At 39.1% G+C, this 19,795-nt stretch overlaps 3 protein-coding genes across 3 annotated transcripts; 2 read left to right on the forward strand and 1 right to left on the reverse strand.

Annotated features, from left to right (window-relative positions):
* The first annotated feature begins 392 nt into the window (after nucleotides 1–392).
* Nucleotides 393–8,105, forward strand: LOC5502827 (NEDD4 family-interacting protein 1-like). Its single transcript, XM_032371145.2, has 8 exons — nucleotides 393–568; nucleotides 3,380–3,569; nucleotides 4,359–4,450; nucleotides 4,681–4,717; nucleotides 5,168–5,212; nucleotides 5,665–5,789; nucleotides 6,517–6,589; nucleotides 6,956–8,105. Exons 1-8 carry the CDS (start codon nucleotides 542–544, stop codon nucleotides 7,066–7,068), a joined length of 702 nt encoding a protein of 233 aa, XP_032227036.2. The 5' UTR covers nucleotides 393–541; the 3' UTR covers nucleotides 7,069–8,105.
* A 2,055-nt stretch (nucleotides 8,106–10,160) lies between these two features.
* Nucleotides 10,161–12,839, forward strand: LOC5502826 (melatonin-related receptor-like). Its single transcript, XM_032371141.2, has one exon. The coding sequence runs from the start codon at nucleotides 11,304–11,306 to the stop codon at nucleotides 12,390–12,392; it is 1,089 nt and encodes a 362-aa protein (XP_032227032.2). The 5' UTR covers nucleotides 10,161–11,303; the 3' UTR covers nucleotides 12,393–12,839.
* Nucleotides 12,699–14,829, reverse strand: LOC5502825 (melatonin receptor type 1A). Its single transcript, XM_032371142.2, has one exon. The coding sequence runs from the start codon at nucleotides 14,334–14,336 to the stop codon at nucleotides 13,371–13,373; it is 966 nt and encodes a 321-aa protein (XP_032227033.2). The 5' UTR covers nucleotides 14,337–14,829; the 3' UTR covers nucleotides 12,699–13,370.
* Between the last annotated feature and the right edge of the window lie 4,966 nt (nucleotides 14,830–19,795).

A 19,795-nucleotide genomic window follows, 5' to 3' on the forward strand; every position in this document is an offset into this window, starting at 1 on the left:
AATCTTGGATTTCCGAAAGAGTTTTCATGAAATATGTTCACCGATGTCTCAATCCGAATGTGAATGAGCGTAGCTAGCTTGCGGTTGTGATCTTGCGAAGTCGGCTAGTCTTTGCACTTCTCCTACCCCATTCCTTTACCTTTCCGCCATAACCACTTATCGCGATAACGAGCCCCTCAGTCGTGTTTGCGCCTCTCGGCGGTCCCTGCAAACATTCTTCTACCAACTTACTTTCCCCACTAACGCCTAGACTCCTGTAGAGCCCGCGGCAGTCGCCCCCCCCCCCCCCCCCCCCCCTCTGGCTTATGGCTCCCTTGTCCCTTCCTTGACCAAATGCTCCAACGTGTTCTGTGCGAGATTGCTCATTTAAATTCGTGACGTCACAAAGCGTCAAACATCGCATCGAGGCTTCACAAACATACAACAAGAATATCGGCTGCCATCTTGAACTTTAATAAAATCGATTTATTAGCGAAGGAAGTACCCACAAAGGCGTCTAAAAGGCATCTTCACAGAGAAGAGGCTTTCTCTGAAAGCCCAAATGTCTTCAAATCAGAGATACGTCCCGGTAAGTGACCGAAATTTGCAAATAAACCAGGAAATAAATTGCACTGGAGAAACAATCGACAACTCACATTTGCCCGCCTTGGGAAGAATAACCGATTGTTTGTTCGATTTTCGTTTTCCTTGTTTAACCCAGTTATTTTCATACTATTCTTATGAGATAGAAGTTATTCTTTAGGGGGTTTCTGTTGTTTTTCGATCGAAATATTTTAGATACTTGAAGACATGACTTGCTTGTGCCGACTATCCAACCATGAAGTAAGCGATATTGATATCACAAAATTGCGCTCTTCTCGAGACCGCAGAACGTACGGTAAAACCCGAGAGTTTTTAACTATCATTTTCCTTCCTATGTTCAAGTCTAATTGGTTAAGCAATCGGTCAAATGGAACTCCACTTTCTCCATCCTTGTGTATATCATATAACTTAAATCACTTGTTCCGTTTTAGTAGATGAGGTTTCAATGTGGTTTTTCGGAACCTGTTTAGTATTTACACTACAAGATGTCGAGGCCAAGTTATCGATTATTTAATCGTTTCATTCTTTTACCATATTTTCATATTTACTTCAAAATAAAATAAATAAAGTCAATGTATGTCAACAGAATTTATTTCTTACCTTGCATTTTACTCTGGTTGTAAACAAAATACGTTTTTTAATGTAATCAAAATAATTATTATGTCGCTTTTTACATCGTTTTCTTTGCTCTAACAGAGCTCAAAATTATTTTTTTTTCCTTGAAATTTATTGTGTCACATTTCATGTCAATGTAAAACAGTATATTTGATAAATATAAATAGTCTATTATTTAAAAATGATGACTTTTAAAAAGATTATTTATTTTTTGTTTTTTGTTTATGTGTTTACTTCAAAAATCAATTTCACGAGGTGAAAACAAATTGCCAAAAGAGGTTAGGGTTTCTAGCATTGTTTCTGCCTTGACCAGTTTCCATGAAAGCCCCTAGATATTTTAATTCCTTGATCAAATTATCTATCCCTTAGACTGATGCCTGACCAGACACACATGAAGTCAAAGGTTTCTCACTCAAACACAGAAATGTATCATGTAGTATCAAGTTTTTAAAACTTGCATCATAATGTTCTATCTCGCATAGAACAGTAGTAATATGAGACCAACAGCATAATTCATGATTATGGAACTAAAATAGCCCCTAGAGCTAATTTCCAGTCATCTTAGATTGTGCTTTTGTTGTCTTGAATAGTCAAGGCTTATAAAATATCATGGAGAAGTAAAAAGTTAATTTCATTTTAACCCATTGACTCCTGGCTGTTTTTTTAGCTGAAGTAGCTGAATTAAACAGACTGAAAACAGATACCTCCTCTATTTTGAGTTTTATACAGCCCGTCAAAGTCAAACACCGCTGCACCTAGTCAGCGGTATCCTAGCTTTCCAACAGTGCTATGCGGTCCCATTTTTAATCCCTTGTTGTTGTGCTAATGTGAGCACAAGTTGATGGTTGCTTGTATTTTTCATCAAAAGTACAGCGATGAGCATATTGATAGAGTGTCCTAGGACATCATTAAGTCTTCTGCTTTGCTTATGGATATTTGCAAGCAAAGGTGGATTCATGATGATTTTTTTCTTGTTTGGCTTTGCCTGGGTAAGAAAATAATTTTCTAATGAATCACCACAGCTCTCCTAAATTGTGTCTTTTTGTAAACCAAATTGATTCAAAAATTGTTTACACTGCTATTCTGAGCCTGTATGACCTGGAATTGATTTGTTTGGTTTTGGGGTGAAAAGACATCTGACTTTGGGGAGAGGAGTGTTGACTGGCCCTCCCCTCCTGAATTTTTCCCTGGACCTCCCAGAATGCCTTGCAATCCGTAATGACATCCAAGTGGTTTCACAAGCCTTCAAGGAGTGGACATTGTGTTTTGAGGCCATGGAAATGAGCCTGGAGGATCATAATAAAGATCTATTCGTGTCTGGGCTGTGTTTGCTGTTCTCTCTCCCTTGTGTGGTATTTTGAGTGTTTTGCTGAGAAGGATGATTCTGCTTTTTTTTCCTTGTTCGATTTGAAGTTTGTCAAAGAACCAGAGCTATTATTTAGCTATAGAGTAGTTGCTATCACCTTGGTTGGGTGCATAGACCATTCAAGACCATTTATCCCTTAGACTGATGCCTGAGTATCTTCATCTTGTTGTGTTAATTTTGCATTTATGAATTTTTTGTGTTGTGGATACAAGCTGGTTGAGTGGTCAATGTGTTAAAGTCTGTAGGTCAGACTTGTGTGACAATGTTGATTTGTTTTTGTTTCGGATATTCAAAACTCTCATTATTTTTTATTTATTTTATTTATTTTTCTATTTATTTTTCATAATACAACTTTTCCTCTATTATAAGATCCTTTAAAATTAGAATTGACCTGTTTTAGTCGTAAGATGGATTAAAATTCACCATGATTTAGCTGATTTTATTCACAAACTTTGATGAAAATTTCATTTTCACAGTGTTTCATAGCCTATGAAACCATGCATTACCCAAGTCGACAGCTTTCAGTAACAAACACACTGTCAACTTAATTTTACAGAATAAACACCATGTATGGCCATGGGATCCACCATACACACTTACTCACATGGTTCTTCCTTACATTGCACATTAAGTTGCTATGGCTAGTTTTCCTAAAAAAATAGAGGAAGTTAAAAAGAAGAAGTCTTTTTTCATAAAAATGCATAGTTGTGATTACCCGACTGTATACAGGCATAGATTCAACTCCTGTCCAAGAATATCTAGGGTTTACTGTGTGATGTATTCCGGGGTGTTATATACTTTTCATTCTCAACGCAGGTGCCGACAAGTGATGATACGCCGGCATCACAACACACTGAAGTGACTGTAATCTCACCCTCCCCTCAGCAAGAAGACGTGGCAGAGGAAAACAGCCATGATACCATTACCCAGTCGGCATATGTCGAGCTCCCCCCTGACCTTCCCCCACCACCTTACACATCTGTCGCTGTAGATGGTACCACGCAAGGTACAGTATACTGATAGTTTTGTATTATTGTCATCTAGTTTTTTAAGCTGTCATCATTGTGTAAAGAAAAAAATCTTGGGCAAAATACCCATATAGAGATTTTTATATATTTGATATTCTCTATTTTGTAAAAATGCTTCTGCCTTATTATTTATTGAAAATACATTATAGCGTGACCAAGAAAACCGTGCACACCGGAAATATGTATGGAATGTTGGTTCCGAACAATCACTTGCGAGATATTCAAACAGTCAACTAGAAACATGTCTCAAAAAGTCTCAGTGACTAAATTCTCGCATCTAAATCAGTCAGAAGACAATAAACATTCCACACATATTTTAGTTTTACTAGTTGTGTTGTAAGATCTTTTAAAGAACTTGATGTAGCAGTACCTCTATTTGATGTATTTTTTCTCCCCTGAAAAAAGTCAAGACAATAGTTTGCCATCTATTTTAACATTTTTCCTCCGCTGAAAAGTCCATGAATCTTGTTTACATAAAAAAATACACTATGGAATGGTAGATGCCTTCACAAAGTTTCAAAGAATCAGAACCATAATAAATAATATAATGCTTTTATAGCGCTTACACAGGCATGTTCTATGCGCTTTACATATATAATCTAACTAATATCTAACCACTAATCTAACTAATATATATCCTGTATCTAACTAATAGCATTTCAATAAAAGAGGACCTTCAGGCAGAATTAAAAAGAAATAAAAATTGATAAAACCTTATAGAACAAAAGTCTTACTCATATAAAATTAAATTAATGTCTGTGTTAAAGACGAGATGGTGGAGCCTCCAGCGTACAGCATCGCCTCAAAGCTGCCGACATATGAAGAAGCAGAAGGTGTCAGTCAGCTCAATGAAGACCTGGTGAGTTTGGTGAATGAACTAATAACTAGTACTAAGAATTCAATTGTTATAAAACATGCACCTCAGGGTTAGGACACACATTTGTTTCTTCTGTAATTTTTTCAACCTCTTTTCAGACCTTGTTTTTTTGCATCCCTTCCCATCAAATTCCACCATCACTCCTATATCTTTTATATTCTGTTAAAGTTATCTTTAGTATTTGTTAAATTAATCATGTTTTCTTTTTGCAGGAACAAAGGAATGCTCTTCTTATTGATGGAGGAGAAGGTAGGAAGACTTTTTTCAACATGAAAAAAATTACAGAGTATTACACATTGCAAAGCCTCTGTCAGCCGCCATTTTGTCACCCTGGCAAAGTACCAAGTGTGAAAAAGCATCCACTTACTTCGGCGAATTTGGGGAAGCAAATGTGATATTGGTGATTGAATTTGGTTAATAAAGTATTAAACTTTGTTTATAGATGGTTATTTCGAGATTTTATGTGTCTTCCAATAAGAAATGAAAACAATAACAAAGATGTGGCTGATAATATAAGATTGTTCAGTCATAAGCCTTTTTGTACACTTTTTTACACTTATTATTTTAACCTTCTAGCTTTAGATTAGAGATTAACTTTAATTAGCTATAATTGTGTTTGTATTATTTGTGATTTTCAAGTGTTTTCCATGACAACACTTTTAAAAGAGTTTAAAAGAGTTACCCCTTTTTGCTTTTTAGAAGTCTCGCTTGGAACTGACTGGCTATTTGTCATGTGTTTTGCAAGTAAGTGTCCCTATTATTTTGTGCAAACAGCAAATCTTTTTATGGGTGGTATTGATTGAGAAAGTAATGATGGCAGATTATTCTCAAGCAATGTCAAAGCCATATATTAATTGAATTAAATGGATGGTTGTATGTTTTATTTTTATTTTTCTGAATCTGGAACAAATATATTGGGCCATTTGCTGTTTGTCTAGACAACGTTTTTTGAAATAGGTGTACACTAAGCAGTAGTGTGTTATATCAAATATATGCTGAGCTGTTAACATCCATAGTAAGAAGCATTGTTAGAATCTGCATCAATGTTTGCTTTCTCTCAAACAAAGGCTTGGTTTCCTCTTTAGTTGGAATAGGGAATTGTGAAATGTAAATTGTTAAAATGTAAGCTTAACCTTACACATTGTACTTGAACCACCTTGGGCATGATTCTCACATCACTGATATCATTCTTTCAGTGGCTTTCCTGTTTAACTGGCTTGGCTTTTTTGCTGCCTACTGTTTGACCCGTACAGTGGCATCTCGCTATGGTGCGATTTCAGGCTTTGGCTTGTCTATGGTGAAGTGGGTGCTGATACTAAAGGTAAATGTACAATAGGCATCTATCTACTATGGCAAGCAATAGGCATCTATCTACTAGGGCAAGCAATAGGCATCTATCTACTAGGGCAAGCAATAGGCATCTATCTGAAAGGGCAAGCAAGAGGCATCCATCTGACAGGGCAAGCAATAGGCATCCATCTCACAGGGCAAGCAATAAGCATCCATCTCACATGGCAAGCAAGAGGCATCTATCTGACAGGGCAAGCAATAGGCATCCATCTCACAGGGCAGGCAATAGGCATCCATCTGACAGGGCAAGCAATAGGCATCTATCTGACAGGGCAAGCAATAGGCATCCATCTCACAGGGCAAGCAATAGGCATCCATCTCACAGGGCAGGCAATAGGCATCCATCTCACAGGGCAGGCAATAGGCATCTATCTGACAGGGCAAGCAATAGGCATCCATCTCTCAGGGCAAGCAATAGGCATCTATCTGACAGGGCAAGCAATAGGCATCTATCTGACAGGGCAAGCAATAGGCATCTATCTGACAGGGCAAGCAAGAGGCATCTATCTCATAGGGCAAGCAATAGGCATCCATCTCACAGGGCAGGCAATAGGCATCTATCTGACAGGGCAAGCAATAGGCATCTATCTGACAGGGCAAGCAATAGGCATCTATCTGACAGGGCAAGCAATAGGCATCTATCTGCCATGGCACTCAGTTTTATATGCAACCATTTTTATTAAACTTCTTTATTTCAGGAAGCCGCAAAGGACCAAGACCAGATGTTGATCTATGGGCAGGGCTGGCTATGGTGGATCTTCTTTGCATTGGGTAAACCCTCTTATCTGGATGAATCTTTGTTATTTGCACCAGGGAAGAAGTTCAATGAACATATTAATTATATACATTTTTTCATCTTTTGCGTCAGTTGTTGCGTTTATTTTTAAGTGGGACAGGGCACGTCGCACATTCAATTTTGGCCGGTTTTGATTCTTGAAGATGACCTTAGTTTAAGTTCAAACGTCGAATTATTCAAGAGACGTATTCAATCCAAATTAATGCAAATGAGCCAGGTGCATTGTTTCATCTTCATTTGCATGCATGGAAAATACGACGTTCGTGCATGCCCTTCGTCTCGAACACGCCACCCTCTCCCCCAACCTATTCTTATTGTCATTTTCAAACATTTTTGCCCAGGCTGGTTGCTGTTTATTCGCGCCACCCTCGCCTACATCCACATTAAGATGTTGGTTCGTAAGGGCTGTCGGCGTTTCCCGCGCTTCTGGGGTTTGCCGGTTCAGCAAAGGTGAAGTCGCTCGCTTGGGAGGGCTAAACGAGCCGCTGCTAAAGTAACAGCTTTAGGTTGAGGAGAGCAAGGGACAATTATACCATGAGTAGAATAGTAATTCAATTAAAATATTGTAGGGAAACCGGTAAAAAAAACGACGCTCTTTAAATGATATTGAAAAGCAAACAAATAAACAAAAATAGTGTTTTTAAATCTTGAGTGATATCTTTATTATTTTTTTCGTTAGAGTGGTTTTCAAAATCCCGTGCAACAAAATGTAACAGTTAATGTGTAATAGTCAAGCCAGAACAAAAGAGAACAAAGACATTACAGTGTATTAGTACTAAATAAACTAAATGGTATTTCACGGGATTTCGAAAACCACTCTAAGTGATTAAATTAGGTTTTGTAGATATTGACAATTTCAAGTGTAGTTTAGTTGTTTCGCATATGTGCGTGTAATATGAGATTCGAGAGCATTATTCGGAACAGGCCCTCTCAAAGCCGCATTGTTACCAGTTTACTTCCGGTCAACTACGTAAAAATCTTCGATGATTTTTAACCGAAAACTCGAAAAATATTTCAAAATATTGAAAGCATTGTGTCTATTGGAAGTTTTCTTGAGGATGTGATTGATAATTTAGAGCGGATGGCCTGTTAAATATCTCGGATTCTAATAGATTCTTTTGTCTTTTAACGGTTGAGGTTTCCGTCGGACCACCGGAAGTAAACTGGAGTCGCTCTTTCTTGGACTGGTTTGAATTATTTTCTCAAAGCATTGACAACAGTGCTAACTAGGAACAAGCTTTATGGAACATTTCGTACTAAACCCGCTTTAAAGAGCAGTAGATTATGTAGATTCTGCTTGCAGGCGGTACTCTGTCTTATCATCGCGGAAAAACCTCTCTGTTCGTGGGGCCCCCCAGGAACTAAGCGGCCTAAAATACAAGATGGCGCCCGATCACCGAAGAGAGGGTTTTCCGCGATGATAACACCAAGTACCGCCTGCAAGCAGGCTAACTCATTGGTAATAAAAGGGAAAAGCTATGATACCCATGATACTTTGCGTCGCTTTACTGGACGACTCATTTACATACGGAAGAATCAAACTTGTCCTAACGTAACCAAAGTTACTAAACAAAATGCAAATCTATAAAAAATGCTTCACGAAAATGTCTTGTTTCTCAGAGTTGCGTTATCTGGATTTAATGAAGTTTATTCGGAGAAGCCAGTATTCGTGTAATGCTCTTTATACCAGGTCTATAGGTCTGTTCTTATCACGACACATCTCGAGTCTCGCATCTTTTCAACACCGCAAGGTCTTATATATTTTCTATATATCAGTATGGATAAAGCCAAGGGAATAGAATCAAAAAGCCCAAACTGTCGCGATCTCGTACCAGAACAATGAATACAATACACAAAAACTGGAAATCGACTCTGCCAAATTTTCGTCTTTAATAAGACTTCTTCAGGGCAGAGTCTTTAGTCTGCCCTGAAGAAGTCTTATTAAAGACGAAAATTTGGCAGAGTCGATTTCCAGTTTTTGTGTATTGATAAAGCCAAGGGAATTCAACTTATTAGTCACGGGCTACTGTTCTCTTTATAAGCAGGCTGTGTCCAAACCATCGTCATTTCCCAGAAAAAAATCCCATCCCAGAATATCAAAAATAATTATCAGAAACGAAGAAGACAGAAAGCCCTATGTAATTCCCTAGGACGGAAAATTTTTACAACCGGTTGAATCGGGTAGCTAAGATTCCCGCTAGGTTCACGACGAGTCGTGGCAACTCCTTAAATATGCAGTGACTTGATATCAAAATTTGCCTTTTGGCGTCATATAGAATCAGCGTTACGGATATCACTAGTGTGTTGTTGACTCAAGGAATAATTACCACCTAAACGTGCATTATTACAAGCGGCACACTCTTACAAAGGTAGCACATAACATGGCCATATCTATCGAAAGCGTTCGCTCAAAATTCACGCTTCTGGCACAAGAAAAAGAGAAAACTCGACAGCGCGAGATGGCAGCCCTCAGGAAAACCGGTTATGCTTTTGAGAGGACAAAAACGGCGGAGAAAAAGTCGTTTTATTTGGAGCACCGTCTGAGCGCTTTAGAGTGTAGATTATTCACAGTGAATTTTAAAACAGAGCGGGCGATTGGTCAAGTAGAATGTCTAAAAAAGACGAGATTGGCAAGCGAACTGGGCAGCAAGGCTACCGAGGAAATACTAACAGCAGAAATAGCAACCCTACAAAATATCTCATCACAGTATGCGCTGGAAAACTCGGAGCTGTTAAAGCAAAGCGAAAACATGGAATCGCGGTTGAACCATTTGGAGGAAAGATTCAGAATAGCTACTGAGAGCATTACAAGACTCGAGGATAAGTTGGAGAATCTTCGCGAGGAGTTGGCTGTTGCTGACATGCAGCAGAAATGCGACAAGGAAAGGGAAGTTTCTCAGTTACGCTTTATGGCGAAGTTACATAAAGGAGTTAACGCGGCAGATGCCCGCTACGCACGGGCATGTGCCGAGGGTCAGCGGTTAACAATAATAGTACGTCAGCTCAATAACTCGCTACTCACTCAGAGACTAATAAACGAAAACGTGGAATCGGAGGTTGGAAAAAGACTAACGGACTCGGAATACGCGGATCTAGTTTAATATTTTTTTTTTTTACGAAATTTCGTCCTCGTGTTTTTTTTTTATCGGGTTTAGGTGTGAATGTATTTCTTAATTACTTTTTACTCAGTATGGCTTGTTGACGTTGCTTTGGCAGGCATGATATTAGAGCCTCGTGTTGAGTAATGGAATATTTAGAACCCAAAGTATGCAATATTTCCATCAAGAAGTATGACTATGATCTTAGGCGCTTGACGAGTTTTCTCCGGTAGTACGTACCGAACGTTTCAAGAGAATGAACACAAAGGCGCACGGGTGGCCTAGTGGAGCACGGGTGGCCTAGTGTGTTAGCGCGTTGGCCTCTCACCGCTGTGGCCCAGGTTCGAATCCTGGCTCAAACTGGGGATTTTTTCCGGGTTTCTGCCTTGAATCGAATTTGTCACAAGTGAGTTGAAGTTATTCTCCCGTGTTTCCAGTCTTCTCGGATAAGGACACTAAACCGGAGGTCCCGTCTCTTCAAGCTGTACTACACTAAACCTGAACCGAAGGGACGTAAAAGAACCACTGGGGACGCAATAAACCCTCTGGCAGTGACCACCCCCAGTGACAGTGCTTGCTTAATGCCTCCTAGTATTAGCGAAAGCTACTTAGGAGTAATAATAAGAAAGTAATAAGAAAGAAAGAAGAAAGCTTGAAAGTACACTGAAATCTAAGATAAAAAACTTTTAAGGCTAGAATTCTTATTCGCCAAATGAAAGCCATTATTTTAATAGACTTCGCTTCGATCGGAGATAAGTCGAGTATCTAAAAATTTTGATGACGTCACAATTGCCAAGGCTGTCGTGTCGATTACTGCCCTCACGTGCGTGATCTAACGCTTTGCAATCCCTCCCTCCCCCCCCCATCCCCCCAAAAATACGCGCGCGTAAATTAGCATCCAAATTAGTGATCCAATTAATCGAGGTACTAATCAAATAGAACTTAATCAAATAGAACCTGACAAGTAAATTTTGCAATTTAAATCTCAGTTGACTTAGGATATTATATTGATACTTTACTTGCGTCGGAATATCCTTCGAAGATAAAATGCTGCAAGCAACGCTATTCTCGATGTGACTTACTAAGATAAATTTTACGGTCTTTAGAAATGTTAATTAGATTTGAAGCCAACCTAGGGTAGTATACGGAAACATTGTTCAGGTTAAAACTTTGAAACTAATAATCAACGCCACGTTGCTAAAGCATCTTGTTATTATAGAATACTCCTATTGAATTGTTGGCGTAAGAGAAGAGATTGTTTTGAAACTTGTGAATACGTGAATAGCTAATCAGCTTCTGAAAAGAATGGATGGGCTTATTTTACTTTGCAATACACCACTTCTTGAAGGTGTTTAAATATTGATGTTTTATTTTTGAAGAAAGGAATTCGTTTATTTGCCTACTATTCGAGTGCCTTTGGAATAGAGCCTCAAGTGGGTTCTCCCTTGAAATGGCGAGTTTGCACGGAAATTGAAATTACGAATTATCAATCCTGACACCTTATTGAGAGTCTGCTAAATGATAGAATGTGGAATGTTACCCCTTTCTTGTGCGAAGAAGGTAAATTGACTAACAAAACCCAAGTATAAACATGGACGAAACACAAAACTTGACTCAACGATTCGCCGAACGCTGCTTTGAGATTATCATCACAGAGACAACACTGAGTCTTGGCATAGGTCTCTTCGCTCTTGTGCTAAACATCTTCACCTTGTATACCGCTTGCAAGAAGCTTCGAGTCCAGAGTCTCCCACACATGTATATTGCGAGCTACTGCATCGCAGATTTGCTCTTCCTGTCCCTCGTCATGCCGTTCTCGCTGATCGCTTTGATCCTGAGCGAGTGGGATACTCCGCCAGTGACGTGTGAGATCCAGGGCTTTGCGGTCATCACTCTTGGCGCACTCACGGCCTTACTGATGACCCTGACTGCTATTGATCGCTTCTTCGCTATGACTAGCCCTGGTATCTACGCGCGTTTATTCAAAGCTAAGGTAGTAATGGTGCTACTCGTGTTGGTCTGGCTGATGGCCGGGGCCGTTCCGCTACCATACTTCTTAGAAGGAAAACTCCGCTTCCATCCAGGTTACGCCTTCTGCAAGGCCGATGTCAACATCAAGAACTACTTGACCGCTTCTGTTCTCCAACTTGCACTAGTTGTACTGCCGCTTCTAGTCGTAATGATTTGTCTTTGTAAGACCAAGCTACGAATGATTCGCCGCACACGGCAGCAACCTGGAGAAATACAGACGCTCGAGCTATGCGGGAACGAGCTGGAAACCACGCGCATGTTCGCGGGCATCATCCTCGGCATCCTGGTCTGTTGTCTGCCCATGTTCATATGTGACCTTGTGGTGGCGTTCCTGGGACGCTTCACGCTCCCCCGGTCTGCCTACATGTTCTCTTCCTTTTGCGTGGCGTCCATCGCTTGGGTTAGACCACTCGTCGTGATACTCTGCGATGAGGATTATAAGCATGAGATACAAGCGCTCTTACCGTGCTGTAAACCGCCCGAATCTCAACGCCATCTTCCGATGCGAACGCCCAGTACGAGAAGCGAGTTTGACTCGGGCGCTTACCAAATGTTTCCGTTGCCACATTTGAGGTCTACGAAGTTTGTTCGGTATACCGACCAAGGCCTCGGCGTGATGGACGTTTGGGAAAACCAATCGGTTGCTTAGCGAGTTTTACCCGAGTGCTTACGAAATGTTTCCGTTGCCACATCTGAGGTCTAAAAAGATTGTTTAGTATACCACTATAGCCCTTGTCGACATTTGCGAGTCGAGTTCCACGGAATCATCACGGAAAGATGGGCTATCGACGGGTTCATCTAATGGATTTGCCTGGCTAAACCCCAAGGCCATGTCTGGGTGCGCGGGACAATAGGGCATGGAGACGCGCATTGTTTAGTATAAATTTTCTTGGTTACTCTTCTTTGTACGACGTCCAGTAGCCGAAATGGTATTTCATATGACGATGTAAAAGCGTTGACATAAATCACATAAATCACCATTAATTGTTCAAGCAGTCTAGAGTAATTTAGCAATGTATCAATCTAGAATAACTTAGGAAATTATGTAATCAAAACATCCTAGTTGGGAAATTTCAAGTAAATCTATATGATCTAGGAAAAAAACAGTATTAGAAGTTATGAAGATTGTTTGTAAAATATTGATTTTTGTGATGAATTCACATATAGAATATGCACGAATAACCATCATGTTTTTTTAAATAAAACACTGTCTGGACTAATACAGAATGAGTCCATAAAATGTTCCACTCAAAAAAAAAAAACTATAGTGGTACGATTTGTTACACGCAGCTCTTATCCTCTAGACAATGAGCGATAGTGCTATTGACTCCTCTACACATGTGTTACATCCTCTAGCCCGTGTGTGCACATGAGTTAGATCCTCTAGCCCGTGTGCGCACATGTGTTACATCCTCTAGCCCGTGTGCGCATATGTTATACATCCTCTAGTCCGTGTGTGCACATGTATTACATCCTCTAGCCCGTGTGCGCACATGTATTACATCCTCTAGCCCGTGTGCGCACATGTGTTACATCTATAGCCCGTGTGCGCACATGTATTACATCCTCTAGTCCGTGTTTTATATCCTGTAGTCGAATTGTATACTTTGTTATTATCGCAAAGCCTCTAAGGCGCTCGGATTCTAATCACTCTATTAGCCAGTATTCCGCAGTAAATTGTCCTTTTATACTCTCGCCGGAATGTCTTGTTCATTAGGCCATATATCACAGGGTTAATTGCGCTTGCCATAGCGCACATGACAGTATACATTACGTATGTCTGCCTATACCTTGAGTACTCTCCCCAGAACACCTCTAGACAGTCTATCACTGCCAGTTGCATCAGACCGAGCGTGAACACCATGAATATGGCAAAGAGAGTCTTTGCAACGCTTACCTCTTTGCGGTTGACTGCGATGTGAAGGTGGGAATCCGCTCCTTGATTCAAAACAGCATTGTGCTGACGAACCGAGCGGAATATGGACATGTAGCAATAGATCGTCACGCAGTACGGTATGGAGAAGTAGAAAATAACCAACAAAATGAATTGGAGCTTGCTCATCTGGCGGTAGCTGTACATGCACAACATTTTACCCGGATGGTACTCAAAGGTCTGACCTTGTGCTAGCGTATTCATGGGACCCGACCATGCGACGACAACGATAACTATCAGCATACAAAGCGTTTTCTTACGGGTGAATATCACACGATATTGACTTGTCTTTACAATTTTGAAATATCGATTAACCGCCATAAAAGTAACGGTAAGGACTGAGGTATATACAAGGCTTGTCGCCACGTACCCTTCCATCTGACAGACCGTGTTGGGGAAGGGCATTCCCCCTGTCAGGGAAACGATCAACAGCAAAGGCATGACCAGGATACCCATTGCGAGATCGGAAAACGCCAAAAGAAGCACGCTATAGTTGGTCACTGTACGAAGCCTTGGATTCCTAAATACGGCTCGACAAACCATACAATTGCCAAGCACAGTCCCAATTATCATAACAGCGAATAGAACCGTTTCAACTACGGAAAGAGCTGTAGAGCGCGTTGCCAACCGTTTCTCTAAGTACTGAATGTTGGCTTCCATCTTGTCTTTTTAGATACTTCTAAATCGTTTTCAAACCTTCTTTTTTCCAATTACTGCTTAATGAGTGCAAGTCATTCGTATAAACAGCGTTACCTGTGATTAATCATTTTGATGTAAATGTCTTGCCCGATTTTGATGTCTTACCCTCTCTCGTTCCTTGAATTCGCAAGCTAGTTTAACTATACAAAGGAAGTACTTTGTTTACTCAGATGACATCTATTTGTGTACTTCTTTGTTTTAAATATTAGCAAATCCCCCATGTTTACATTGCATCACTTATCGAATCGTAGAACAAGCAAGTTTCGTTATTCAGTGTTGTATTTTGATTGTGAACAGCTTATTCTATTTACACTATTCGTGGGAAACGCTCAGAGAGGCAAACAAATAAAGAAGGAATCATTTATATCTTATTGCAGGAGTTTTTCTGCTTATAGTTGATTTTAAACACAAATCTATAAAAATAACACTATTTTCCAGTGAACTGCTTACCCATTTCTGCTGCTTGCTTCAAAATCGTATGATAATTTTACCTAATGCCTAGTGCACACTAGCGACATATCGACATAACGACATGGGCGCGCGCACTCTTATCTTCGACATAACGACATGGACATAACGACATAAGAGAAAAAACATGGGCGCGCGCCCATGTCGTTTCTTTTTTATGTTGCTAGTGTGCACTAGGCATAAAGAATATCATGCATATTTCCCATTTTCTCATTAGAATCAAAAAGCCCAAACTGTCGCGATCTCGTACCAGAACAATGAATACAATACACCAAAAACTGGAAATCGACTCTGCCAAATTTTCGTCTTTAATAAGACTTCTTCAGGGAAGACTGAAGAAGGCTAGCAACAAGGCTAACTCAACACTTGGATTCATAAAAAGGAACTTGTATTCATGTTCTGAGGTCACCAAGCGTGTAGCCTATGTTACACTTGTAAGGTCACATCTAGAATATGCAGCTGCTGTATGGGACCCTTATAGACAGGATCAAGTGGACAAGATTGAAGCAGTCCAGCGACGTGCGGTGAGATTCATAAAGCGGGATTACGACTGGAACTCTAGTGTTACAATAATGAGACAATCCCTTTCTTTGGATCTGCTGAGTGAGAGGAGAAAGGCTCACCGTGTAAAAATGTTTTATTTATCAGTAAATAATGGCATTGCATTGCCGATACCTAATTATTATCAACGTTCAATGCGTCATACTCGAAGTTATTCAAGTAATACATTTATACAGCCTAAGGCACGTCACGATTATTATTTACATAGTTTCTTTCCCAGAACAATCAAAGATTGGAACAATTTATCAATTGAACTTAGAGAAGAAAATAGTTATTCATCTTTTTGTAATAACGTAAACAAGTTCATCGCCTAATTTTTATTATCATGCTATTTTTATTGTTTAAGTATTATCTTATTTTATAATTTATTTTAATTTTTATTGTATATAGTAAGTCGACTGAATTTATGGATTACCTATTTATTATTAATTTATATTTAGATTTATATATTTAGATTTATATATATTTTGTCATCTTTTCTTGATACGAAAGTGTTGAAAAGTAATAAAGTAGAAGTAGAAGGTGAATCGTTACAAGCTTATTTACATCAGAATAGTGGCGCGAGACGCAAAAACCTTACAACTGACAAAAACGCGCATTTTCTAGAATAGCGCGCGCTATGGATAAAAAGAATTTACACATCTCTACGTGGGTTCCTCCTACAAAAAAAGTCCACTATTAAGACCCCGCGGGTAGGTAGACTTAAGCCGATAAGCCCACTGGCCTTCCCTTTCCCTAAGCTGAGCCTCAGAGTTACATTTATCTATAAGTTGTACCATAACATTATTAAGACCTAAATGATTGTCGCGATGAAAATGTTGATAGATAAGGTCATCCTTAACTCTTTCACTAACCGGTAAACTAGGGTGCTTATTTAACCTACTTTTATGATTATTAAAACGCTTCCTAAAACTATTGATAGTAGACCCTACGTATTGCTTGCTACACATAGAGCAAGTAATTAGATAAACAACAAAATCTGAGTTACAGTCCAAGTCAAAATTAATGACATATTTCTTATTAGTAACTGTACTGCGAAACTACCGCCCTGTCTTAAGAAAGTTACACACCCTACACCTTTTACCGCCACACTTACCACAACCTCTAACCTGAGTACTATCCTCTTTAAGAGAGGAGTGCACCAACATATCCTTTAAACTCCTAGGTTTCCTATAAGCCACCATAGGTACCCTACCAATAGCACCCTTACCAGGTAAGGGTGCTATTACCAGGTAAATTAGGTGACTACAAAAGGTACACGATCATTCTTACCTTTACGCCTGTCTTTCAATGTGTCGTCCCTAGGAATACGTCTAACCCGGTCAACTTCCCTCCCCACAAACCTGCTGTCATAACCCCTATCAACTAAATAACCTTGTAACTCTAATACCCTCTTTTCGAAAGAAGAGTCTTCGGAACATATCCTACGAATACGTAGTGCCTGCCCAAAAGGAATGCCTTTCTTACAAGCATACGGATGACAGGACGTATGAAAAAGATATTGATGCTTATCAGTAGGCTTACTATACAGATCTGTAGATATAAACCCATCCCTAAGAGTAAGTGAAACATCCATAAAATTTACCTGACTAGTAGACCACTCAAACGTAAATTTTATAGTTCTATGAATCAAATCAAAATCAAAAGCGATCTTGGGTTAATTGATTTTCAACAATTTGTAACTGACGATGTTAATGATAGCATTAATAAAGTAATCAGTGCGCTGCAATCTCTAACGGATAAACATGCACCGTTACGTAAACGAACCAATAAACAAATTAAACAGCAAGCAAAACCATGGCTTACTAAGGCAGTACTTAATTCGATAAAACAAAGGCAAAAACTTTTCATAACGCACTTTCTCAGTAACTATTCGAGTAAAGTTAGATTCTATAAAATCTACAACAACAAATTAAATCGTGTAAAAGAGGCTGCCAAAAAAGTGTACTTTGAGAATCAATTTAAATTGAATAGTGGCAACCTCAAAACAACTTGGAAATTAATAGGTTTACTGATAAACCGGAAAAATAGTACCAGTCTACCGCCAATTACGAAATTAACCTATAACAACAAGTGTTATACTGACAAAACCAGTATTGCACACCACTTAAATACGCATTTCATTAATATAGATCAAGACCTCGCGAACAAGATTCCACATAGTACCCAACAGCCAAAACAGTACATAAAACGTACTTTTCGTGATAGCTTCAGTTTTCGCGCCATTCTTGTCCACGAAGTGTACGACTTGCTATATGGATTTGACCTTAAAGTATCGTCAATTGGCGTACCAAGGCGCTGTATTAAACTTGCGTCTAGTCACATTAGTGACAGTTTAACCACCATACTTAATCAATTATTGCAGCAGGGTGTGGTACCTGATATACTCAAAATATCTAAAATAACCCCTGTGGACAAGGGTGGTGAAATCACGGATCCGTTTAATTTTCGACCAATTTCAATTCTGTCAACTTTCACTCAAGTACTTGAGAAGCTTGTTTATCAACAAATCATTAACTATGTAGAAAAACAGAACATACTTTACGAATGTCAATTTGGATTTCGGAAAGGTTACTCAACTTCATTGGCTATAACCGAAATGATAAACACTCTTAGAAAAGCGATCGACAATAATATGTATACCTGTGGTGTATTTTTAGATTTCTCGAAGGCTTTCGATACAGTTAACCATGGCATTTTACTAGATAAATTAGAGGCCTATGGGATAAGGGGATTGACACTTAAGTGGTTTACTAATTACCTAACAGACAGAAAACAATATGTTGACTTGGGTGGGGTCAGGTCTTCTGAGCTGACAATGCTTTGTGGTATTCCGCAAGGAAGTACACTAGGTCCGCTTCTATTCCTAATCTACATAAACGATCTGCCACATTCCTCTGACAAGCTAAGTTTTCAGAATTTGATGAATACGGAGCTTGCCAAGGTGGAAAACTGGTGCCACGTTAATAAGGTTTCTATAAATATGACAAAAACAAATTACAATGATAATCAAATCATCGAGAAAAAAAGATACTTCTATCAATATTCGATTTAGAAATTCAGATGGATCTGATCAATTGTTGGAACGTAAGAAGTACATTAAATACCTAGGAGTAATAATAGACGAGCATCTTACATGGAAAAATCACATTTCTTTTATTCGCTCCCGCATTTCCAGAAACATAGGAATAATATCTAAATTCAGGCACTATCTTTCTATCCAACAATTGAAGCAAATCTATTACAATCTGGTCTATCCACATATTTTATATGGCATATTAGCATGTCTCTTATGGGAAAGACACTGCAAGTGCCAAACCATTGCTAAACTTACTAGATATTCTGACTGTAGATAATGTTTTCAAATTACATGCCTTAAAATTCATACACTCGTGGCACAAAAGTCTTCTTCCTGATATTTTTTATTACACTTTTCAATATGCCAGCAGCTTACATAGTTACAACACTAGGTACGCAGCAAATCAAAATCTATACAAACCCAAAATACGAACAAATATAGGTAAGCAATCAATTTCTTTTGTCGGTTCTGATATTTGGAGAGATCTTCCATTTTCTCTCAAGGACTCAGGCACCTTTTCTTTTCCAAAACTCGCCAAACATCATCTACTGTCTGTGCAATGTCAATCTAGCCTATAAACGTTGTAAATATCGTTTTTTTCTCTAATAATTTCCATAGTAACTTGATAATAAGATTAGCTTCCTTCCTAGGGTGGGTGGGGATTGGTTGAGGGGGGGGGGGGGGGGCAGTAATTTCTTCTTCTTTTTTCTCTCTCTCTCTTTTTTCTGCTCAAAACTGACTTTTTATGGATAAGAGAAGCTAACTCGATAACTGACTAGTTTATTTAGCTTCCCTGCTCGAACTTGTTCTCATTTATTTTACTTGTAACAAATTATAGATCTCTATCCTTTAGTATATACCTATGTAAAGAAACAGAATTATGAGCAAAATAAAGATGATTTGATGATTTGATTTGATTATAAATCCATCAGCAGACAACTTACGTACCCTTCTATTTACTAGCTCCGTAATATACTGCGTGAGATCCTTGGTTTCCTTATATACCTCCTTGACACTGAGCTGTCTTAGTGCCTCTGGAATATACTTATCCTTATCCATAACAATTTTTCCATTGATATTATTACGTCACTAACAGGCCCGCGTGCTAGTAACCGCCACCCTTTTCGCGTATGCGCGCAGAGTACAAAGTAAGAGCCCTAAAACTCTGAGAGAAATTCGAGGTAACAGAAATATGTGACCAAGGGAAACTAAAAATAACGAGTTTGCGGGGTTATGCTAGTACAAATGACTAAAAATTACTCTCTAGGGAACAAGAACTAAGATAATAAGCTGGTAGTTTGAGTTATCCGGA

Source organism: Nematostella vectensis, chromosome 10 (genome assembly GCF_932526225.1).
Source record: "Nematostella vectensis chromosome 10, jaNemVect1.1, whole genome shotgun sequence".
Taxonomy (NCBI): Eukaryota; Metazoa; Cnidaria; class Anthozoa; order Actiniaria; family Edwardsiidae; genus Nematostella; species Nematostella vectensis.